At 56.2% G+C, this 18,873-nt stretch overlaps 8 protein-coding genes across 8 annotated transcripts; 5 read left to right on the top strand and 3 right to left on the bottom strand.

The window, feature by feature from the left end:
• Positions 1 to 30: 30 nt before the first annotated feature.
• WHR41_05336 (uncharacterized protein) lies at positions 31 to 2,607 on the bottom strand. Its single transcript, XM_069373941.1, has 3 exons — positions 2,410 to 2,607; positions 1,114 to 2,348; positions 31 to 1,052 (listed from the first exon to the last, which is right to left on the bottom strand). Exons 1-3 carry the CDS (start codon positions 2,459 to 2,461, stop codon positions 345 to 347), a joined length of 1,995 nt encoding a protein of 664 aa, XP_069229579.1. The 5' UTR covers positions 2,462 to 2,607; the 3' UTR covers positions 31 to 344.
• Positions 2,608 to 3,426: 819 nt separating this feature from the next.
• WHR41_05335 (uncharacterized protein) lies at positions 3,427 to 4,611 on the bottom strand (the record flags this gene model as incomplete). Its single annotated transcript, XM_069373940.1, has 1 exon — positions 3,427 to 4,611. One exon carries the CDS (start codon positions 4,609 to 4,611, stop codon positions 3,427 to 3,429), a length of 1,185 nt encoding a protein of 394 aa, XP_069229580.1.
• Positions 4,612 to 4,843: 232 nt separating this feature from the next.
• Positions 4,844 to 5,947, top strand: tim17 (Mitochondrial import inner membrane translocase subunit tim17). The gene is made up of 3 exons (XM_069373939.1): positions 4,844 to 5,124; positions 5,189 to 5,261; positions 5,326 to 5,947. The coding sequence occupies exons 1-3, from the start codon at positions 5,038 to 5,040 to the stop codon at positions 5,661 to 5,663; spliced, it is 498 nt and encodes a 165-aa protein (XP_069229581.1). The 5' UTR covers positions 4,844 to 5,037; the 3' UTR covers positions 5,664 to 5,947.
• Positions 5,948 to 6,152: 205 nt separating this feature from the next.
• WHR41_05333 (uncharacterized protein) lies at positions 6,153 to 8,509 on the top strand (the record flags this gene model as incomplete). Its single annotated transcript, XM_069373938.1, has 2 exons — positions 6,153 to 6,386; positions 6,451 to 8,509. The coding sequence occupies exons 1-2, from the start codon at positions 6,313 to 6,315 to the stop codon at positions 8,507 to 8,509; spliced, it is 2,133 nt and encodes a 710-aa protein (XP_069229582.1). The 5' UTR covers positions 6,153 to 6,312.
• A 616-nt stretch (positions 8,510 to 9,125) lies between these two features.
• Positions 9,126 to 10,586, top strand: WHR41_05332 (uncharacterized protein). The gene is made up of 2 exons (XM_069373937.1): positions 9,126 to 10,317; positions 10,379 to 10,586. Exons 1-2 carry the CDS (start codon positions 9,239 to 9,241, stop codon positions 10,470 to 10,472), a joined length of 1,173 nt encoding a protein of 390 aa, XP_069229583.1. The 5' UTR covers positions 9,126 to 9,238; the 3' UTR covers positions 10,473 to 10,586.
• On the bottom strand, positions 10,171 to 11,971 carry WHR41_05331 (uncharacterized protein). Its single transcript, XM_069373936.1, has 2 exons — positions 10,715 to 11,971; positions 10,171 to 10,657 (listed from the first exon to the last, which is right to left on the bottom strand). Exons 1-2 carry the CDS (start codon positions 11,709 to 11,711, stop codon positions 10,590 to 10,592), a joined length of 1,065 nt encoding a protein of 354 aa, XP_069229584.1. The 5' UTR covers positions 11,712 to 11,971; the 3' UTR covers positions 10,171 to 10,589.
• Positions 11,972 to 12,152: 181 nt separating this feature from the next.
• Positions 12,153 to 13,636, top strand: WHR41_05330 (uncharacterized protein). The gene is made up of 2 exons (XM_069373935.1): positions 12,153 to 13,060; positions 13,116 to 13,636. Exons 1-2 carry the CDS (start codon positions 12,509 to 12,511, stop codon positions 13,416 to 13,418), a joined length of 855 nt encoding a protein of 284 aa, XP_069229585.1. The 5' UTR covers positions 12,153 to 12,508; the 3' UTR covers positions 13,419 to 13,636.
• A 4,113-nt stretch (positions 13,637 to 17,749) lies between these two features.
• On the top strand, positions 17,750 to 18,094 carry WHR41_05329 (uncharacterized protein; the record flags this gene model as incomplete). The annotated part of the gene is made up of 1 exon (XM_069373934.1): positions 17,750 to 18,094. The coding sequence occupies one exon, from the start codon at positions 17,750 to 17,752 to the stop codon at positions 18,092 to 18,094; it is 345 nt and encodes a 114-aa protein (XP_069229687.1).
• Between the last annotated feature and the right edge of the window lie 779 nt (positions 18,095 to 18,873).

Here is an 18,873-nt window from a genome sequence, read left to right as displayed (position 1 = left end):
GATTGGATGGGATGGCATACGGGAAAAGCGTTTTCGGCATAGGCATAGAAGTACGGTATTCTCCACTAAACAATGAGTATCGGCCAGATGGTACAGCATGTCAGTTTTGGTTTCTTGTATCAGCTCGCTTGCCGAATACGAATTTGACGCCCACCAAGGCGAGCCTGCATGCACAAGAAAAACGCAGCATCATCATAACGATATAGCTTGGCCCGATATAAGGATTTAAGCATGACGCTGCTGGAAACTCAACGCAAAGGACAAACGCTGGACAGAAAAGCAAAGCTTGGTTATCCTAAATTAACAAGAAAAGATAAAAGAAACAAACTTCGAAGAAGACACGCTTAGATCAAGTTCACAATTCCCACAACCAAGCCAACAACCACCGCACCATAAGCCCCCAGCCTGCCCGCGCCACCAGTAACGCTCACCTCCTCGTCAGGCACCTTGTAAGTCGGGTCGTAATCGCTCAGCGGCCCCTGTGCGATGGTGCCATCCCAGCAGTACTCCTGGAAACACTGACTGCACACCTCCGGGACCTCCGTGCCCGTCCTGTCCAGCGAGCGCGACAGGATCGCGCAGCCGACGCACGTGGGCCAGCTGTTGTCGCCGAGCGTGCCGTTGGCCTGTGTGGCAGAGTAGTAGCCGTTGAGGACGATGGCGTCGCGCTCGGTGACGTTGTAGGCCGGGTCGAAGGTGCTGACGTTGGAGTTGTAGACGTAGGGCGCGTTGGGGAGGTAGACGATCAGCGGCGGGATGTTGGAGGCGTTGGTGAAGTTGCTGGAGTCGCAGCCGAAGAAGGTCGGGCGGGAGTTCAGCCCGAGGTTGGCGAAGGTGGTTACGCTGGGAATGCTGGGGAAGGCGGTGTCGTTTTGGATGGGGTTGAGGGAGCGCCGGTAGGTGGCTTCGAGGGATGCGCCATTGGGCCATCCGGAACCTGAGTCGGCAGTAGGCCATGTTTCGTTTGTATCAGCGGAGGAGTCGATGGCGAAGATTACGTCGATGGCGCGCTCAGGTTGGATGAGCGGGTTGAGGGGAATGTTTTGAAGGTCCTGGTAGAGTTGTTAGTGTCTGAATTTTGAAGGGTGGAAAGTGAAGTGTGAGGAGACATACCTCTCCGCCGTCGACGAGAGTGAGTTGGCGGCTCTCGGCGTTGGGGTTCGTGTCATTATTGTAGTGGTAGAACGGATTGACCCAGTCAGCGATATCGTTGTCTGCTTCGCCGACGGCTGAGAGGGCGGATTCAAGGACGGACTGCAGAGCGTCTTGGAAGGCACCGCTAGTCTCGGAGTTGTTGACCAGGAGCAGGCCTTGGTTGAAGAGGGAACTGCTAGTTCCCATAACGAAGCTGGCGCTGTCGAAGCCGGTGACACACCTGTCATTGTCGATGGGAGAACCAGCAGAGAAGTTTGTGCCGACATACTGCAGGGGTGCGAAGCCGAACACGGTCGGGTCGTGGGAGCCCATCTCCCATGGGTTGAAGGTGTAAACGGTGGTGTTGGAAGCGATCAGGAGCTCACCGGGAGCCCTGCCGTCGGCGACGATGAGGGGCAGCGGCGCCTCGCCGTCCTGGAACCATTGCTGGCGGGCAATGCTAGAGAAGGTGTATTCAGGGCCTCCACCAGTGGCGTTGATCAGCTGGTAGGACAGAGCACGACCCCAGTAGTCGGTGAGGGTCGTGTCAAAGCCAGCATCCTGCTTGTTTTCCACAGAGTCTCGGATGCTACTGTAGTAGTCCACAGAGTCAAGAATCTGAATGGATCCAGAGTCAGGGCCTTCGAAGATAGAGTTCTCAAATTGCCACAAAGAAGAGCCGTCACCGCTGTAGGAAAGAATGTCGGAGACGGAAGAAAAGTTGTTCGTGTACAACGAGCCGACCAGCCAGCTGCCACCCGAGAGACCGGCGATGTAGGTGCTTGACTGCAGCAAGCCACCCAACTGTCCACTGTTCGTCGAGTTCTCGGTCCTGCTGTCCCAGGCTTGCACGTGGCCGGCGCCGTTCAACATGGCGCGGTAGCCGCCACCGGAAAATGCGATGCCGATGTTGGGGAGTGCGCTGGCATTGTTCTGGTTGTCGTCGATGTATCTGTTGGTGTCAAGACCGGTGATGTTCATGCGCCCAAGGAGATCGCGCATGGGCTGCACAGTCGCGTTGCGTCGCACTTCGAGCCAGTCCTTCTCCTGGGATGAGAGGTCTGTCGCATTGCGAATAGAAGGTGTGTTGGAGGGGCACGGGTTTGTCTGCGGGACATATCCGTGTGGCGCGTTGGCGGGCAATGCGCGCTCCACGAGGCCTGAGGCGGCGAACGCGATTCCGTCCTGAACACTAGGGTGGTACGCAGGCGACGCTGTTTCGCGAATGTCAGCTGTGGCACAGAACCTCCTGGTTTCCGTGATCACAAAACATACCCGAGGCCGAACCCAGCACGGCAGCCCCTGAGAGCAGAGTCTGATGCTTCATAGTGAGAGAATTATGATACCCGTAACACAAGGAGAAAGCCTGCGGGCGAGGCTGATATTAAGAAGAGTGATTGAAGGATGCGCCAAAGGAGCGCCAGGTGCATCGCCCGCCCTAATTATGCTTCGCCCTCACGCGACTCGGCCTGCTCTCAGTGGCACTCACGGATACGAGCGGATGCTATGACGCCAAACGGCAAGTTTGTTTTGGCACCGAGACTGGCTCCACGATCGCCCCGTGCCTGGCGATCACTTTGGGGACCAACGGTTGTCACGACTGTCACCCCGCTCTGGCGTGACCACCGTGGCATGATCGGTGCTGCGACCACTGCAAGGCAAACTCTCCATGTCAGACGCTGCCTCTTCGGTCAAGGTCGCAACATTCCCTGCGAAATTAGGAGCTCCATCAGAGGAGCACGCGACAAGACCCAATGACAGGGCTGTATCGCGGCCAAGGATTGCTCGGCTCGGAGGATCCGCTGCGCCACTGCCGCAGCCAGATTCCATCCGCTCGGTCTCTATCCAGCCGCCGGAGCGAACCGACCAACCGTTTCTGCAACTGTGCATGTGGAGACTATGACCTGCCTGTCAACCCTGTTACAAATTCACGGTTGGAGAGACGGCAGGGCTTTAGGGCGGACAAACATGACGCAGGCAGAATCGGGTTGAGTACCGCCCGAGAGGCACAGCCTTACACAGGTGGCCGTGGTGGCGCCGTGACCGCGAGGAATCGAGAATCGAAGAGAATCTGATACTTATGCAGATCGTGCTTTGCAAACATGCAGCAACGATTGGCTCCATGCTATTCTTATACATGTATCGGCTGCTTTTCTCTCTCTATCCAGATTTATGCTGATGCTTATGCATCTCAAGCTCAAGCACCGCTGCCCTAATCGTACAACCCGCGGGTATCGTCCCTAGAACGCCAAACAAAATGCCGCTAATAATCACAACGTTCCGACTCCGTCATCAGAACGGGTCTTCCATCTTCACATCTTTGGCGCCTACCTCTGCCCGTCGGGTGCCTGCCACGCGCTCATCCTGCTCGCCCTTCACACCCTCTGAAGTCTCGTCTGCCACGAAGACACCCAGTCCAGAGAAGGCTTCGCACAGTGCTCGGCCGCCAAACTGTTCCATGACATCGTAGCCACCGGCGCGGACGACCTTGTCCTTCTTCGGGTTCTGAATGACCTCCCAAGTGTATTCGTCTTGCAAGTTGTAGTACTGCCGTCCTTCGAAGCTGAGGCCGCCAAAAGGATCGATGGGCGCCTCGGGCTCTGGCGCTTTGCGCGACTTGAGACCTTTAATGACCAAGTTTGAGCTGCCGTTGTTCATGTCCGATGCTGCCTGTAGTTGTCTCTGGCGCTCCGCTGCGGCCTGGCGGTCCATGCGACGCTTTAGTTGCACCTGCTGGCCCTCCTTCGCAACAGTCTCGGCGTCCTCTGTGCCCATAGCGAGGCGGTTCAGCATATCGCGCTTGGTCTCCGCAGCCTCTCGTCGTTCCTCCTCTTCTTCCCTGTGGGCCGCCTCGCGCCGTAGCTTTGCCTGTTGCCTCTCCTGCTTCTGCAGCTCCTTGTATGACATCTTCTCTTCCTGAGCCAAGTGCTGATTCGCCGCGATCTCGTCCGCATGAAGCGACCGGTAAGACTCCAGGCGCTGATTCGACTTCTCCACATCGATCCCCTCCACCAAGTTGAAAGTGATGTCCTCCACATCGTTCAAGTAGTCGTTGTACGCCCTCAAGTCCTCAAAGTCCTCCTCCCGCTTGTTGAACACCAGCGCCACCCTCTTCCGGATGTCCACCTCGCGCTCGACCTTGATGTCCTCGAACGTCTGCACGCGGAACCTATGCTTGCGCAGCGTCCGCTTGCAACCTGGCAGCGGACACTGCGCCGGCCCGTGCGAGAAGATGCGGTCCACGCAGGACTCGCACATCTTGTGGTAGCATTCCGGGTTGACGAGGAAGCGCAGGTTGGCGTTCAGGTAGCGCGAGCTCTTGCACACCGGGCAGGACTCTGTCGCCGGGTCGGCGACGCGCAGCGACGACAGGTCGTCGTGCAGTCGCCCGCCGTCTGCTGCGTCGCCGCCGCTGCCGCCGCCGCCGCCAGGGCGTTTGACGGCCGGCGCGGGCTTCGACTGCGCGGCGCGAGACATGTTCGTCTCGCTGCAGGCCGGGTTGGGGATCGTGGCGAGGGGTGTTGGCGGTCGGTATGTCTGGGCCGGCGGTATTGTCGCGCGGTGGACGAATGGCAGGCCGGCGACTGGTTAGAGTTGCGGAGAAGGTCGGGAAGCGGGCTCGCTGGTGGCTGACTGGCCCGAGCGCGGAAGCAGCGCAAAGTGCAAAGGTTGCTTTGCTCTGGGGGCGCAAGTCGGGATGCATGCGATCATCATCCAGTCTCGTGTGTAGGAAAAACCAACGAAACCCTCTCTCCGCCCCGCCATTCCTGCTTCATCTTCCCCATCTCGCCTTCCATCGCCGCGCACACGACCTCCTCGCTCTGTCTGGATCTTGGATAGTTGCGACTCCGATTAGCGACACCTGACCCGCCCACACCTACTTTTTACGATACACACTTCACAATGGCCGAGGGACACGGTCTGGACCACTCGAGAGATCCCTGCCCTTGGGTCGCGCTTTCAGATTTCGGTGGTGCTTTTTGCATGGGCGTATGTTGAACACCTGGATGCGATTGAAGGGAAAAAGGAGACAGACATCTGACATATGCGACAGGCAATCGGCGGAGCAGTATGGCACGGTGTTAAGGGATACAGAAACAGCCCGTACGGCGAGAGGAGAATAGGAGGTACGTCAACCGGAGAATGGGTGCGATGATGACTGTATTCCGCGATACTAATGCGTCTCTGCAGCCATCACAGCCATCAAGGCACGCGCACCCGTGCTCGGCGGCAACTTCGGCGTCTGGGGCGGCATGTTCAGCACATTCGACTGCGCGGTCAAGGGCATGCGCAAGAAGGAGGATCCCTGGAACGCCATCATCGCCGGCTTCTTCACCGGTGGTGCCCTCGCCGTCCGTGGCGGTCCCAAAGCCATTCGCAACGGTGCCATCGGCTGCGCCGTCCTGCTGGCCGTCATTGAGGGTGTCGGTATCGGTTTCCAGAGGATGATGGCCGAGAACACGAAGCTCGAGATGCCCCCGCCTCCTCCCAGTGAGGGCAGCGAGGGACGTCTGCCTGCCGCGGCGTAGAGCGGTGGACGTCGCTTTCTGGCCGCTTGGTTTTGGCCGGTGCTGCTCGCCATGCGTGGCATAGCATGTTGTTTTGTATTGATACGGGGTGCGATGCATAGCGGGCGTGGCTTTCTGTTTTGCGCGAGGGAACACCTCGGGTTGCGCATTCTTCTGGCTCTCTCCTCTTTGGCAGGAAACATGGTCATAGAAACTCACAGACTAGACCTGGGGCTGCTGCCGTGGCAGATCGGCGGGCTTCGTGTACGTGTACATATATTTCAAAAAGGCTTAATGACTTCTCAGTTGATGGTGCATCTCGCCTCCGTCAAATTGTTCAGTATCTGGTGTCTTCACATATCCACGAGCTGACTGCCCCAAATTTGGTTCGCCCCAGCTTCAGCAACCAAGTGCGGGCACGACTTGAGCGGGACAGCTGTGTGACCTCCAAACATCAACCCGAGACATTGCCTGCCTGACAAACGCTACGCTTGTGCAAGAGCAACAAACAATCAACGAAGCCACATTGTTTTTTGTAAAACGCGATGATACTCGCAGAACCGATCCATGCCACATCAGATCGTTCTTCATAAAACAAACACATCAACCCCTGCTGTCGTGTTTGCCCTGCTCACCGCCACTGGAGCATGCGCATACCTTATAAGCAAGCATGGCTGACCACACGCCACAACGCCAAATGTCACTGATCCCATACACCAACGATGAGAACAGAGATATCGTTCTGTACGCTCAGCCGTTGCTGCAAATGTACTTGAGCCCGTCAGTATGCTAACTCACCTCCTCCCAGACGCCGAGGCAATGCCGTCGTGGTCTACGACAACACCTCGCGCGAGCTCATGCTCCGCGACGCGCCGCCCGAGACGCCCATAGACCTCCACGAATGCCCCTATTGCCGCCGCCCTTACGGCCGCGACTACGAGCGTAGCGACCCTGACACCGACGACGGGCACCATGCGTACGGCACGGGTTTCGGCGGCGAAGAGCGCCCGTCTCTCGACCCCAACTACTTCGCCATGCTGGCCGCGAGCACGAGGCCTTCGCCCGCGAGCTCGGAGCCAGGGACGCCGACTGCGCGCCGAGCGGCTTTGCGCTCTGGCCGGTCGAGGGACGTGAGCGGTGCTGGGGGCCCGCCTTCGGGGGCGGAGTTTGTCGCTAGCGAGCCGACGCCTGCGAGGGGGAGGGGCATCAGTAGTTCGGCTTTCAACCCGGGTTACTTCAAGCAGCATTTCCGCGAGCAGGGGGTTCTTGGGCGTGGGGGTAATGGCGTGGTGCTGCTCGTTGAGCACATCATGGACGATGTTGGGCTGGGGCATTTTGCTTGCAAACGGGTTCCTGTGGGAAACGACCACGCCTGGTTGGAGAAGGTGCTCATCGAGGTCAATCTGCTGCGGCAGACGTCGCATCCGAATCTGGTGCCGTGCTACTGGGTCTGGCTGGAGGATCACCACCCGACGACTTTCGGCCCGCCGGTGCCTTGCTTGTGGATTCTGCAGGAGTACTGTAACGGAGGCGATTTGCACAACTACGTTCTTGGACCCAAAGAGCGGTCGGACTCCAAGGAGAAGCTGAAAGAGCGCATGCGGAGGCGTTCGCGAGGCGATGCGTCACCGCCTAGAGGGTTGAGAGGACCCAGCAAGCTTACTTTCGACGAGATCTTCTCGTTCTTCCGGGACATCACTTCTGGACTGCATCATCTCCATTCGAAGGGGTACATTCACCGAGATCTGAAGCCGTCTAATTGTCTTTTGCAAGGTGATGGCACTAGGACCAAGGCCATGATCTCAGATTTCGGCGAGATGCAAATCACTGGGTCGAAGCGAGGAAACACAGGTGCAACTGGAACAATTTCTTACTGCGCTCCTGAAGTGCTCCGGCACAATGAGGCGGATGGAGTGTTTGGAGACTTCACCACAAAAAGCGACATCTTCTCTTTGGGCATGATCGTGTATTTCATGTGCTTTGGTCGATTGCCATACACTAACGCTGACGGCATTGACGAGGACAACGAAGATTTGGATCTACTGCGGGCGGAGATCACTGCATGGCCTGGCTTCAGCGACGAGACTCGCATGCGACCTGACCTACCTGAAAGACTGTACAAATACTTGAGGCGACTCCTTTCTGTCGACCCGCATGAACGACCCAGCACGGAAGAGATCCTAGCATCGATCCAGGCAGGTGGCGTGTCAAACGACATCTTTCCCGGTATGGCAGGAGAAGGCACCTCGCGAGTATCGCCCATTGATTCACCACGCGCAACACCCTCTCCACGCCGCCCTTCAGCAATACTCAGCAGACCCGGCCTGTCGAATCTACGTCACCGGCAGTCCAGCTCAAGCGACAAGCAAGTCGCTCGTTCACCATCACCAGTCAAGCGACAAACAACTTACAACGGCAAAGAGAGCGGCCGTCCCGGCAGCGCCGACTCGGCCGTGGTCGTTCGACCCAAACATATCGACCTACCAACTCCACGCCCCGAAGTCGCATCACCGCAGCAAAGCCCTCGACTTATGCTCCCACCACCAATCCCTAACCAATCTCTCGCAATGCGACTCGCCCACTACCTCCATCACACCCTCCACCACCCCGCAACAGCGCCGTCATTCCGCGCCGCCCTCTTCTTTGCAAAACTCACGGCGCTCTTCCTCCCTTGCGCGCCTTTCGCCGCGAGCGCCTGGTTCCTCTATCCTCTTCTCGCTTTGGCGGCCCTCGATATGGGGATCTTGCCGTTTCATTGGCAGCGTTCTTGGATGCTGTTGGGGCTGCATTTTGTGATTGTGTTTTTGGCTAGGCAGCGGGGCGTTCTTTGCGAGGGGAAAAGTCTCACTTGGGGCGGGTATGATTGATGAATTGATGGCGTAAGGGTTGCTTGGTTGGCTGCGTGTCTTTTGTTTATACCCTTTTGCTGGTTTTGTACATCGTCCAGCGGTCCATCAAGCGGATGCATCGTTTTGCTCTCGGTGTACACATCTTCAAAAGTCCCCAGCATTGGGTTCGCAACTATGTCACTGCATGGCGTTCCGTCAGGCGTCATGGAATTGCATCTATCCTAGAAATCGAAACACAATCCTTCGTGAAGTTGCATACAAGCAATGCAACCGAACAACCGACTTGGCATACCCTCAGTCATCCTCGTTGATATTGCCAAGGCCCTCAACAATCTCTCTGGCTACACAGAAGCATAACCCACAACAACCACGAGCCAGGCATGAGCTATCATACACGAAATGAAATCTTATGCAACAAGCCGGCAATACGTGCTTGGCCATGCCTTGGCCATCCAAGCTTTTCCTTACCGATATCTCTCGCTTGGTCACAGTTATTGGAGGTATGACAAAAGTGCACGGACACTTGCACAAGCAATTGTGGATGCTTTTATCTCTTCATCCGAGCTTCAGGCGGCAGCCGACAACGACTTTGGATACCGCAAAGATTGAGTTTGGAGCTTCCCAAGCCACTACAAGCACGGGCAGTCGTTGATAGTGTACATATAAGAAGTATGGTAGTTTTGAACGGTGAGTATACAGTCCATCTTCTCATCTTTCCTCCTTCTGCTGTTAAGTGAGATCGTCAACATGCCGTTTCTTCTTCCGGCCGCGCTCGGGCTCGCCTCAATGGCTGCTGCGGCTCTGGTGCCTGCTTCTTCGGTTCAAGAGAGGACTTTGGAATGTGTGATCAAACCGAAGGTATTCATCATCTCGCTCTTCGCGCCTGAAGCGGCGGTCTGGTATGGCATCCCGGAATTCGACCTTTTGGCCATGAACGTCACGGTGCCTGGATTCAGCGCTCAATTCCCGGATGCTCATTGCACGGCCGATGGAGAGATCTGCCAGCTCACGACCTCAATGGGCGAGATCAACTCTGCCCTCACCGTCGGCTCGTTGATGCACAGCTCTCGCTTCGACCTCTCGCAGACCTACTTCCTCACCGCCGGAATCGCGGGCATCAACCCCGAAGTCGCAACAATCGGCTCCGTCACCTTCGCCCGCTACGCCATCCAAGTCGCTCTACAGCACGAGTTTGACATCCGCGACCTGCCCGGCAACTATAGCACAGGCTACATTCCGATCGGGAGCACCTCTCCCACCGAGTACCCTCAATCAATCTACGGTACCGAAGTCTTCGAAATCTCCCAACCCCTCCAAAAGCTCGCCGCCAACTTCGCCCGCAGCGCCTCCCTGAACGACAGCTCGCAAGCCGTCTCCTACCGCGCGAACTACGTCTCCGAACTCTACGCCGCCGCCCGCCAGACGCCTGCCGTCTTCGAGTGCGACGTCGCCACCTCCGACGTCTACTACAGCGGCCGCTTGCTCGGCGAGGCATTCGACAACTACACCAGCCTTGTCACGAACGGCACCGGCGTCTACTGCACGACGGCGCAGGAGGATAACGCCGTGCTCGAGGCGCTGCTGCGAGCCGCGGGCTCGAAGATCGTTGATTTCGCTCGCGTGATTGTCATGCGTACTGGGTCGAATTTCGATCGTCCTTCGATTGGGGGCTCGGCGACGACGAACTTGTTCTATGCTGAGCAAGGCGGTTTCGCGCCGGCGGTGGAGAACATCTACCGTGCGGGCATCAAGGTGATTGAGGGGATTTTGGACGGCTGGAACTCTACTTTCGCGCAGGGCGTGAATGCTACGAACTATATTGGAGAGTAAGTTGATGTGGCTGAGAACTGAATCTGTTAAGAGGGATTGCGCTGACCCTGGTTCTAGCATCTACGGCACCCTTGGTGGCAAGCCTGACTTCGGACCGTACTCCAACGGCGGTGGACCACAAGAGTCTGCGGATATCTACGCACGCAGATGATGCTTTAAGAGCAATAAGCGATAGACGATCTGGACGATGAATGATTTGACATTATGTACGGGGTTATGAATCAATCAAGCGTCGCTTTTGAGTGTTGTGCATGATTTCGTAGCATTCTTAGTAGTCACCCGGGGGCGCGCCGTACTTCTCGTTCTGGATGACCTCAATCCAGTAGTTGTCGGGGTCTGCGAACTTTGTTAGTACATGTGGGCCTATGGCTATGCCTGTGAAATATGTCTTACCCAGAACAAAAGCAACGTTCTTCATCCTTCCGTCTGTCAGCTTCTTCTTCCACTGCACACCCTTCTCCTCGAACCTCTTGCAAGCCGCCTCGAGGTTGTCGACCGACACACAGATGTGGCCGAAGCCCTGAGGCTCGGTGTTGCCGTTGTGGTAGACCTGGCCCTCTTCCTTCTCAGTGCCGTAGTTCCAGGTCAGCTCCAGCAGACCCTCACGGTCCGCCACCGGGTTGACGCCGTTAGCGCTCTGCTCAGGCGCGGGCGGGCCGTAGCCAAAGAAGTAGAGGTTGAACTGGGCGTCCTTGTTCTCAGAAACACGCTTGAGGTTCATGCCCATGACGTCTTCGTAGAACTTGACGGAGACATCCTTGTCCTTGACGCGAATCATGGTGTGGTTCATGCGGTAGGTGCCGACGTCAGTCGTCGTCACATTCTCCGTTTCGCTGACGGGATTCTGCGCAATAATTTCAACCCAGTACTCGTCCGGGTCGAGCGCGAAGGCAATGCTGCGCATGCGGCCGTCCTCAAGCCGCTTCTGGAACTTGTAGCCCGCGTCGCTGATGCGCTTGCACGCGGCCTGGATGTTGTCGACGCTGATGCACACATGGCCGAAGCCCTTGCCGGGCTCCTTGTTGCCGTTGGCGACCTTGTAGTTGGGGTCGTCCTCGGTGCCGTAGTTGTGCGTCAGCTCGATGATGCCCTCGCGGTCGCTCCAGTGATTGCCCGCCGAGGCGGCTTTGGGCGAGTTGTAGGCAAGGAAGTAAAGGTCGAACTTGTTGTCGGGGAACTTCTTCTGCTCCACGATGGACATGCCCAGGTGCTCGTAGAACTTGACGCTGGCCTTGGGGTCTTTCACCCGCAGCATCGAGTGGTTAAACTTGTACTTGGAGGTGTCGGTCATTGTGGCGGCTGTGCTGGTGGTTGCTAAAGTTCTAGGTTTGGAGATCTGTGTGCTCAAATTGGTGAGACGAGATGCTGCAGTGGTGGCACGGGAGTACATATGGAGATTTCTGTGTGCAAAGTGATATCAGGTGGCATTGGGCTTTTTTGGGTCCTGCGATTCCCATGCCTCACACAGGCCATCCGTAGCCATACGCCCGGAGCTCATCCATGACGTAAAACCGCGAAAGGCGGGGCTCTGCACTTGCGGCGGCTAGAGCATACGTGCATAAACGGGTAGAGATCATCATGCGTAACAATGAATGTACAGAAAAACTGGCAGTTGATGTCTGTGTTGCAGCGAACAAAAGGTGGTATATCGCTGTCTGAGAGGGACTTCATTGAACGGAGAGCACCATAATGGCTCTTTGAGCACGGCACGTGATCGGCTTCCTTGTCTCGACCACTGCCGGCCACCCCGCGCCGCGCCGGCGGATTCAACACTGCAAACGCAAACCTACCCGTCCCTGACTCCGCTTGGTCCCAAAAGCAACATCCGTCCGCGACCTGCAGGAAGGCTTGTTTGTAATACCGGATCAGCTATTACATATCGTGGTCTTGCGACATCAACACCTTCTGCAATTGACTCCGAACAGCACGGTCCTGACCAACCCAGCACAACACTTCACTGTCGCCACACTGCCTTTCCGCCCGACACCGGCGCTCGCTGTCGCACGCCTTGCACAGCCCTTGCGCACCTCGGTTCCTCCCAGGCCACCGTTCGCGACCTGTCTGCCTTGGCTGGCGACATCACACGCGGGTTCTGTTATCCAGAAATCTCGATACTCCGACAAGCCGGTCCTTCACAATCTCCTCCCGTTGAACCCCCCTCCGAAACCCCGACCACAAATCACAACGATGTCCGACGACGTTCGCGGCGATATGACTATGGACGAGTACAAGTTCCCGACCAGCCGCCTGCGTCGCAGAATCGAAGACAGCGAGCGCACCCCTCTGGTCCTGATTGCCTGCGGCTCCTTCTCCCCGATCACATTCCTCCACTTGCGCATGTTCGAGATGGCAGCCGATTACGCTCGTTTCAACTCCAACTTCGAGGTGGTTGGTGCTTATCTCTCCTGCGTCGGCGACGCGTACAAAAAGACCGGCCTGGTGAAGGCCGAGCATAGGATAAACATGTGTTCGTCTGCAGTCAGCCAGAGTAGCTGGATCTCTGTGGATCCCTGGGAGGCACTTCACGGCGAATATTTGGAGACGGCTAAGGTGCTAGACCACTTTGAGCATGAGATCAACGGTGTATTGGATGGCGTCGAGACGCCGAATGGCAGGAAGAAGTGCAGGATTGCGCTGTTGGCTGGCGCCGATCTTATCCAGACAATGAGCACACCGGGTGTATGGGCGCCGAAGGATATCGATTACATCTTGAGGAACTTCGGAGCGTTTATCGTTGAGGTATGTCTTGGTCCATTCCAGTATACCGAAGCTCAATCACTAACATCTTGATTAGCGCATGGGCACAGACATCGACGAAGCCCTCTCCACACTTCAGCCGTGGAAGGACAATATCTGGGTTATTCAGCAGCTTGTGCAGAACGACATTTCATCCACCAAAATCCGCCTTTTCCGCCGCAGAGACATGTCCATCCGTTACCTGGTCCCGGAGCCCGTTGTTCAGTATATCGAGGCCAACAATCTGTACGACGAGGATGGAGCCGCAAGCACCGGCGGCCAGGGCAAGGGCAAGAAGCCTGGCGAGAGCAATGGCGTTGCCTCAGCCTCAGGCCCAGCAAGGGCTAACGACTTGGCTTGAAGTTGTGGTTGAGTGCCGCTTGCGTGGCGAGATGATTTACGATGAGATGAATGGGCGGCGACACAAGTTGGCGAACCGGCGTTTTCATGGATTAGGAGTTTAGGATTGGCAAGAGGCCAGAGGGCGCGATTACAATGCAGCCATTCAAGACATGTATACTAGAGCGTTACATTAGTCTCGCGGACTACTGCTCTACAATCTAAAGCTATTACACTTCAGGCGCTCGCATATCTGGGCTTGCGGTAAGAGGTGACGTTCAAGTAAGCTTGTCTTGGCGCGACTTCCTCAGCGTTATCCCTCAGGCTTCGCTACAAATTTGAGGTGTGAAAGTTACCCTGATGCTTATCTGTACGATGGTCAAGTGTGCAGTAGACCTCGTTTTGATGCATAACAGTTTCATCAATTTCATGAATGTTACGAAGCAGAATGTATCATTCATCGGCAACAACAGGACCTACGCCCCCGAGTCCCTCCCAGAATCTTCTCAGGCCATTGACCTTTCCTCTGTTTGGCCATTCTTCACGAGGATGCTGTTCGCGCCTTTCAGTGACACCACTTAGTCGCAGGCGTCTACTGAATCGCCAGATGAGGATGCCAACACCGGTAGTCTCTCTCCGCCTCTCCTTGATTTCGAAGGCTTTGCGTTCTAACCGAGCCCTCAAACCTTCTTTCAGGCTTTCTCGCTCTAAGCGACGCTTGCGCTCGACCAGCGGTCCGGCTACACCTACGCCCCACACGATATCACCTGAGCGTCGATCGATCCTACAGCATTCCTTCGGTAAGATGTTCGCAGACAGCAGTGTGGAGATATTGGGTCGCCCTTGGAGCGAACGGTTTAGCCGGATGCTAACGAGTGACCAGTGCAGACGGCGAGCAGCCTGGTGTGTTCGTGTCAGGTAAATTCCGGCCGCAGGCGGTGAGAGCGCCTGCAGATTTGGCCTGCGGAGCAACAAGTATTCCATACGCTCGTGGGCATTTCTAAGCCGTAAATGATGCAGAAGGGGGTCCAGTGACAGATTGCGAAGACGACGGCATGTCTATTAGGTGTTTCGTTAGCACAGCGTGGTTATCACGCAATCGTTGCCTGCCTACTCGGGAGGTCGCCAGCAGTTCTGGCACGTCCACAAAGCAAAGAATACGGAGCAGAAGCTCCACCGGCATAGATAAAAGCCTCGACACCGACGGACCCGACATTATGGTCTTAGTTCTTCTGAACGTCAAGGGAATCCTTAGGAAGATCGTGGCGTGAAGTGGACCGCGAGAGCTCCAGCGTGGAATGTAACGTCACCAGCTTCGGCTCCTGGCGCAAGCGCCGGCATCGCGAGAGTTTCACACCAGCTGGGAGCATGGACACTTGTGCAGGACGTCTTCTCATCGACGCGCTCGAGGCGCCGTGTCTCAACACAGTTTCAACACAAGGACTCTACGAAGTGATTAGCCAGTTAATGACGGGAGCCGCCAGGCCTCTGTGCAAAATCAAAGTGCCAACCCTTTTCCCGCTGTTGTGTGCATTAGTTTGAGGCAAGATGGCCTAAGGCGAGCCACACCCACCAGTCCACCACAGGTACACCGGCTATCGGAATCCACTGCGTAGTAGCCTTGCTGCTAGAAACGACAGTTTGAGCCTTTTGAATTCTAGCCTGCCAAGGAACAACACATCTGCGGATACTACGGAGGGCAAGGCAGGCCAACTGGCGGTCTAGCCGTCCCTTGCCCGCAACTTTTCTCAAGAATCTCATTCTACAAGCGTACCCGTCGTTCTGGAACACTGCAAAATACACATGTACGGCTAGTCGGCTACTGCGTTTACACGTGCAAGCCCTGTACCTGCACAGGCAGGCTCGCCGCACCAATTATTGAGCTCCGCCTTCCATGAGACTAGGCTTCTTCGGCTGCAGACGCCCATGCCAGCGCACCAATGAGCCCCCCCGAATGTGGCTCCGCCGCCTCGCAGCTCTTCGCTCTCAGCAGACGAGCGGTCGATGTGTGAACGGGCGGCCCTTGCTCCGTCGCTTGTGCCCCAGCGTCGCCTTACATTCACATGACCGAGCTTTGGTGCTGGCCACGCACTTGCAGAAGGTAAATTTCGACGTCAGCTGAAACGAGATTCTCTACTCCATGGGCACATTACGGCCACCACGGAACGCAGAGACACCGTCCGGCGCTCCCAACTGCCTATCTCAGGTGCTAATGTCATGCCATCGTGGTCAGCGGCCTTTGATGCGCAGCCATGACGCTCCAGGCGACTAATCGCAGCCACCGCGCCTGCTGATGCTGCGCTCGTGCAGACGTCAGTGCACGAACCTCCCAGCCTCCTTGAAACCAGATATGCACCGCAATTTAGGCGGGCCAGTCTCAATGCCCAATTCTTGCGGTGTTTGCCTTCGAAATGGCCGAGGGATGCAGCTGGTTTGCCTAGGGCGGCCGATCTCAAACCTGTCTGGGTCGCTAGGGCAAAGTACCATGCATATATGTTGTTTTGTTGCGAAGCCGTTTGCCGCGACTCATTGTTTGACAACCAAGCTCCTCCAAACGTTATGAAACCTTCCAGAAGCTGCTCAGAGCCAAATAGTAAGGCTCAATGAGAGACCGGTGAGCAGAAGGCGTCATTGGCAAAGCCTTGGAGCTAAGGTGGACTTTTCGGTATGTACTCATACTTCGAGGGCCGCGGTGCTGACCCTCTCTCATTTCAACGCACAATTAGGCTTTTCCCAACCCACCATACTACGTCTGCCACGTCACAGAGCGGAGAAAGCCTGGTCGAATCTAGCGCAGTCATGCTATCGAGACGAGTAGCATCCTGCCGCAAGAGGCTTGCCCAGGCTGCGTCCCTCCCTAGGGCCCGTTCGTATCCCCGTCCAACCTAACCACTCTTGCATGCCATGCGGGCAAACCAGTGGTCGATTCGACCCTTCCACGGCGTGCTGCAGTAGCGAAGAGGCGGGAGACGGTCACATGAGCATCAAGGGCGGGCAATCCCACGCGTCCCGTCTGCACGAGCATACCCTCTCGACCCTCCTGGTGGTCTGACATGCCTGCTAATGCATCTCATCGAACACGATTACTGGCGGGCAACGTCAACCACGCTGTACATCGCGATAGTGTCATCAGCTCATGGCAAGGATGCTCCGGCCGTGTCCATCCCTGCCGTGGACTCGGGAGTAACTCTGCATTCCTCGGCCATATCGATGAGGCAACGATCGAAACTATACGCGACTCGCATCAATTTCTGCGGGAAAGTCGGACGCATCTCGCCGCGGCCTCGCGTAAGTGTTATCTAACACTGGTCGAGATTGAAACGGCAACGTGCCGTCACATGAGGCCGCCTGCCTCAGGCCAACGGCTCCCGTCATCGAGGGCCATTGCTGCTGATTGGCCGAAGCCGTTGGTGTCAATGGCTCTCTAACAATATCTTGAGGCACAGAACGAGCCTCCGGGATGCCCAATAGCATACACTGCTTTGAGCAAGATACATGACCCGTGCATACGCAGCACCGGGACGGCACGTGACTTGAGCTTCACTTCACCTCTACCACGATATACCTCCACCACCGGTACACCACCGAACTCAAGCCTGGAAGCTAAATTGGCCCGGTGGAGTGAAGAGAGGAGACACGTACATCAGCACACATGCTCCGAGCTAGCAAGAATAGGCGGAGACGCAGCCACGACGACGATGATCCTGCCAGGATCAATATTGAAGGTGCAGGCTAGGCATGGCCGACGACGCTCGGGTGGCATTGCATCTGCGGTAGATGGTACTCTAGCTCAAAACGGAGGGTACCGTCGTCTCCGCCGCGTCCTGTTGGCTCGATGCAAGCGAGGCATCGCTCAACGGCAGGGACGGAGGACCCGGCCGATGCGTGAGCGGAATGGAGTTGAGGGTCGACGATGCGTTGGCATGAACATCGAGAGTCAATGGAGAGGGTATAAATATGGGGTGGATATCGAGGAGGAACCGTCTTCCTTTCTCTCATCATCAGCAGCATCCACTTCAGAAGCAGCTCGAGCTCAAAGCAAACGAACTCTGACCAAAGAGACCAATCGTCACATCCTTTCCTCGTATGCTTCCCTTATCCCATCACTCCTCAAACACAACTATGATCACAACACCCCCCAGTCAAAACAAACCTTATCCAACGCCGCAATGCCCGACGTCCATCGTTCAATGCCATTGACTAAACCCTATTTCAACAGGACCTCACATTCCAATCGATTTCGCTCCACACCATTAGCCCACCCCCACATCACCAGTACGAAGACCTTCCAAACCCACACGATAGTCACTAGGTCACTAGCTGATACAGACCGCCCAGACGCCACCAGCAACCATGTGCTTCTACGAGCAGTTCCTCTACCAGTGCAGCGACTGGAAGTGGGGCAACTTCCGTCAGCACTGCCAAGCCGAATACCGCACAGGCGAGACCTGCGGCTCCAAGTTCGTTTTCCAAACCTTCGGCCTCCAGGAGAAGTGCAAGCTGTGCCTCAAGATCGATGCCAAGGAACGCCGCAAGGCGAAGCACATCGACGACTACAACCGCTGGCGCCGGGAACCACGCCGCTACAGCGCTTCGATTGAGAAGGCTCTCGGCGACATCAAGTCTCTCGAGAACGAGATTGGCCAGCTCAAGGCCGAGAAGGCCGATCGCTCGAGGGCTTTTGGGGCTCGTCGTTGAGCGACGAGGAGATGGCTTGAGCTGCTGCAGCTGCTTGACGGGCACCCTCTGGAATGCTTGGAAAGGTTGAATGATGTCCAGTCGCTCTGGACTAGCGGCAGTCGTTTCGATCACAGGTCGGTCGAAGTGGGACCACCTCAGAATGCTTGTTTCTTTTTTGACAGGTGCGACATTTGGGGCGTTTGTGCTGGCGTGTTTCGGGTCGCTCTTCCGGTTTCAGGTAATGTTGGTTCCAGATAACAGACTTATGGAATTATCTCATTGTCACATACTCGTCATTCCATCATTGCGGCGCGCTCAGTAGCGAGGCTTGAAGTCGTGAAGCCAGCCAATCCGCTGTCGGATGGCTTGCAAGCCGGCGCCAAAGAACACAGCTCAGAGGTGGGCTTCGACCACGACACCCACTTTCACTTGAGCTAAACAGACCCAGCGTTTCAAACGCCGAGCAGGATTTGAAGTGAGCGATTACGAAACGTCTGTTATTGATCACTGAGCTATGTGACGTTAATGGTTACTACTTCGAAAACGATAATCGACCCTCAAGCGACCTCGCGAGCGGCAAATTCCAGAATCATCAAGCACCAAAATTGGCAGGTGGGAGTCTCAATCGGATTGGAAGTCATATTAAGATTTAGGCAGAATCTATGAACGCCGGTAAAAGCCTAGAATCATGGACACGCATGAACATTCGTCCCTCACAGTCTGCCGCCCGCCTTGTAATCAACGAATCATGAATGCAAACACGTCTCAGTCGTTACTTCGTAGAGAGATGCCATTTC

Source organism: Cladosporium halotolerans (genome assembly GCF_011745625.1).
Source record: "Cladosporium halotolerans strain TM138-S3 chromosome Unknown Sca14, whole genome shotgun sequence".
NCBI classification, from domain to species: Eukaryota; Fungi; Ascomycota; class Dothideomycetes; order Cladosporiales; family Cladosporiaceae; genus Cladosporium; species Cladosporium halotolerans.
This window is presented reverse-complemented; position numbering and strand designations above follow the sequence as displayed.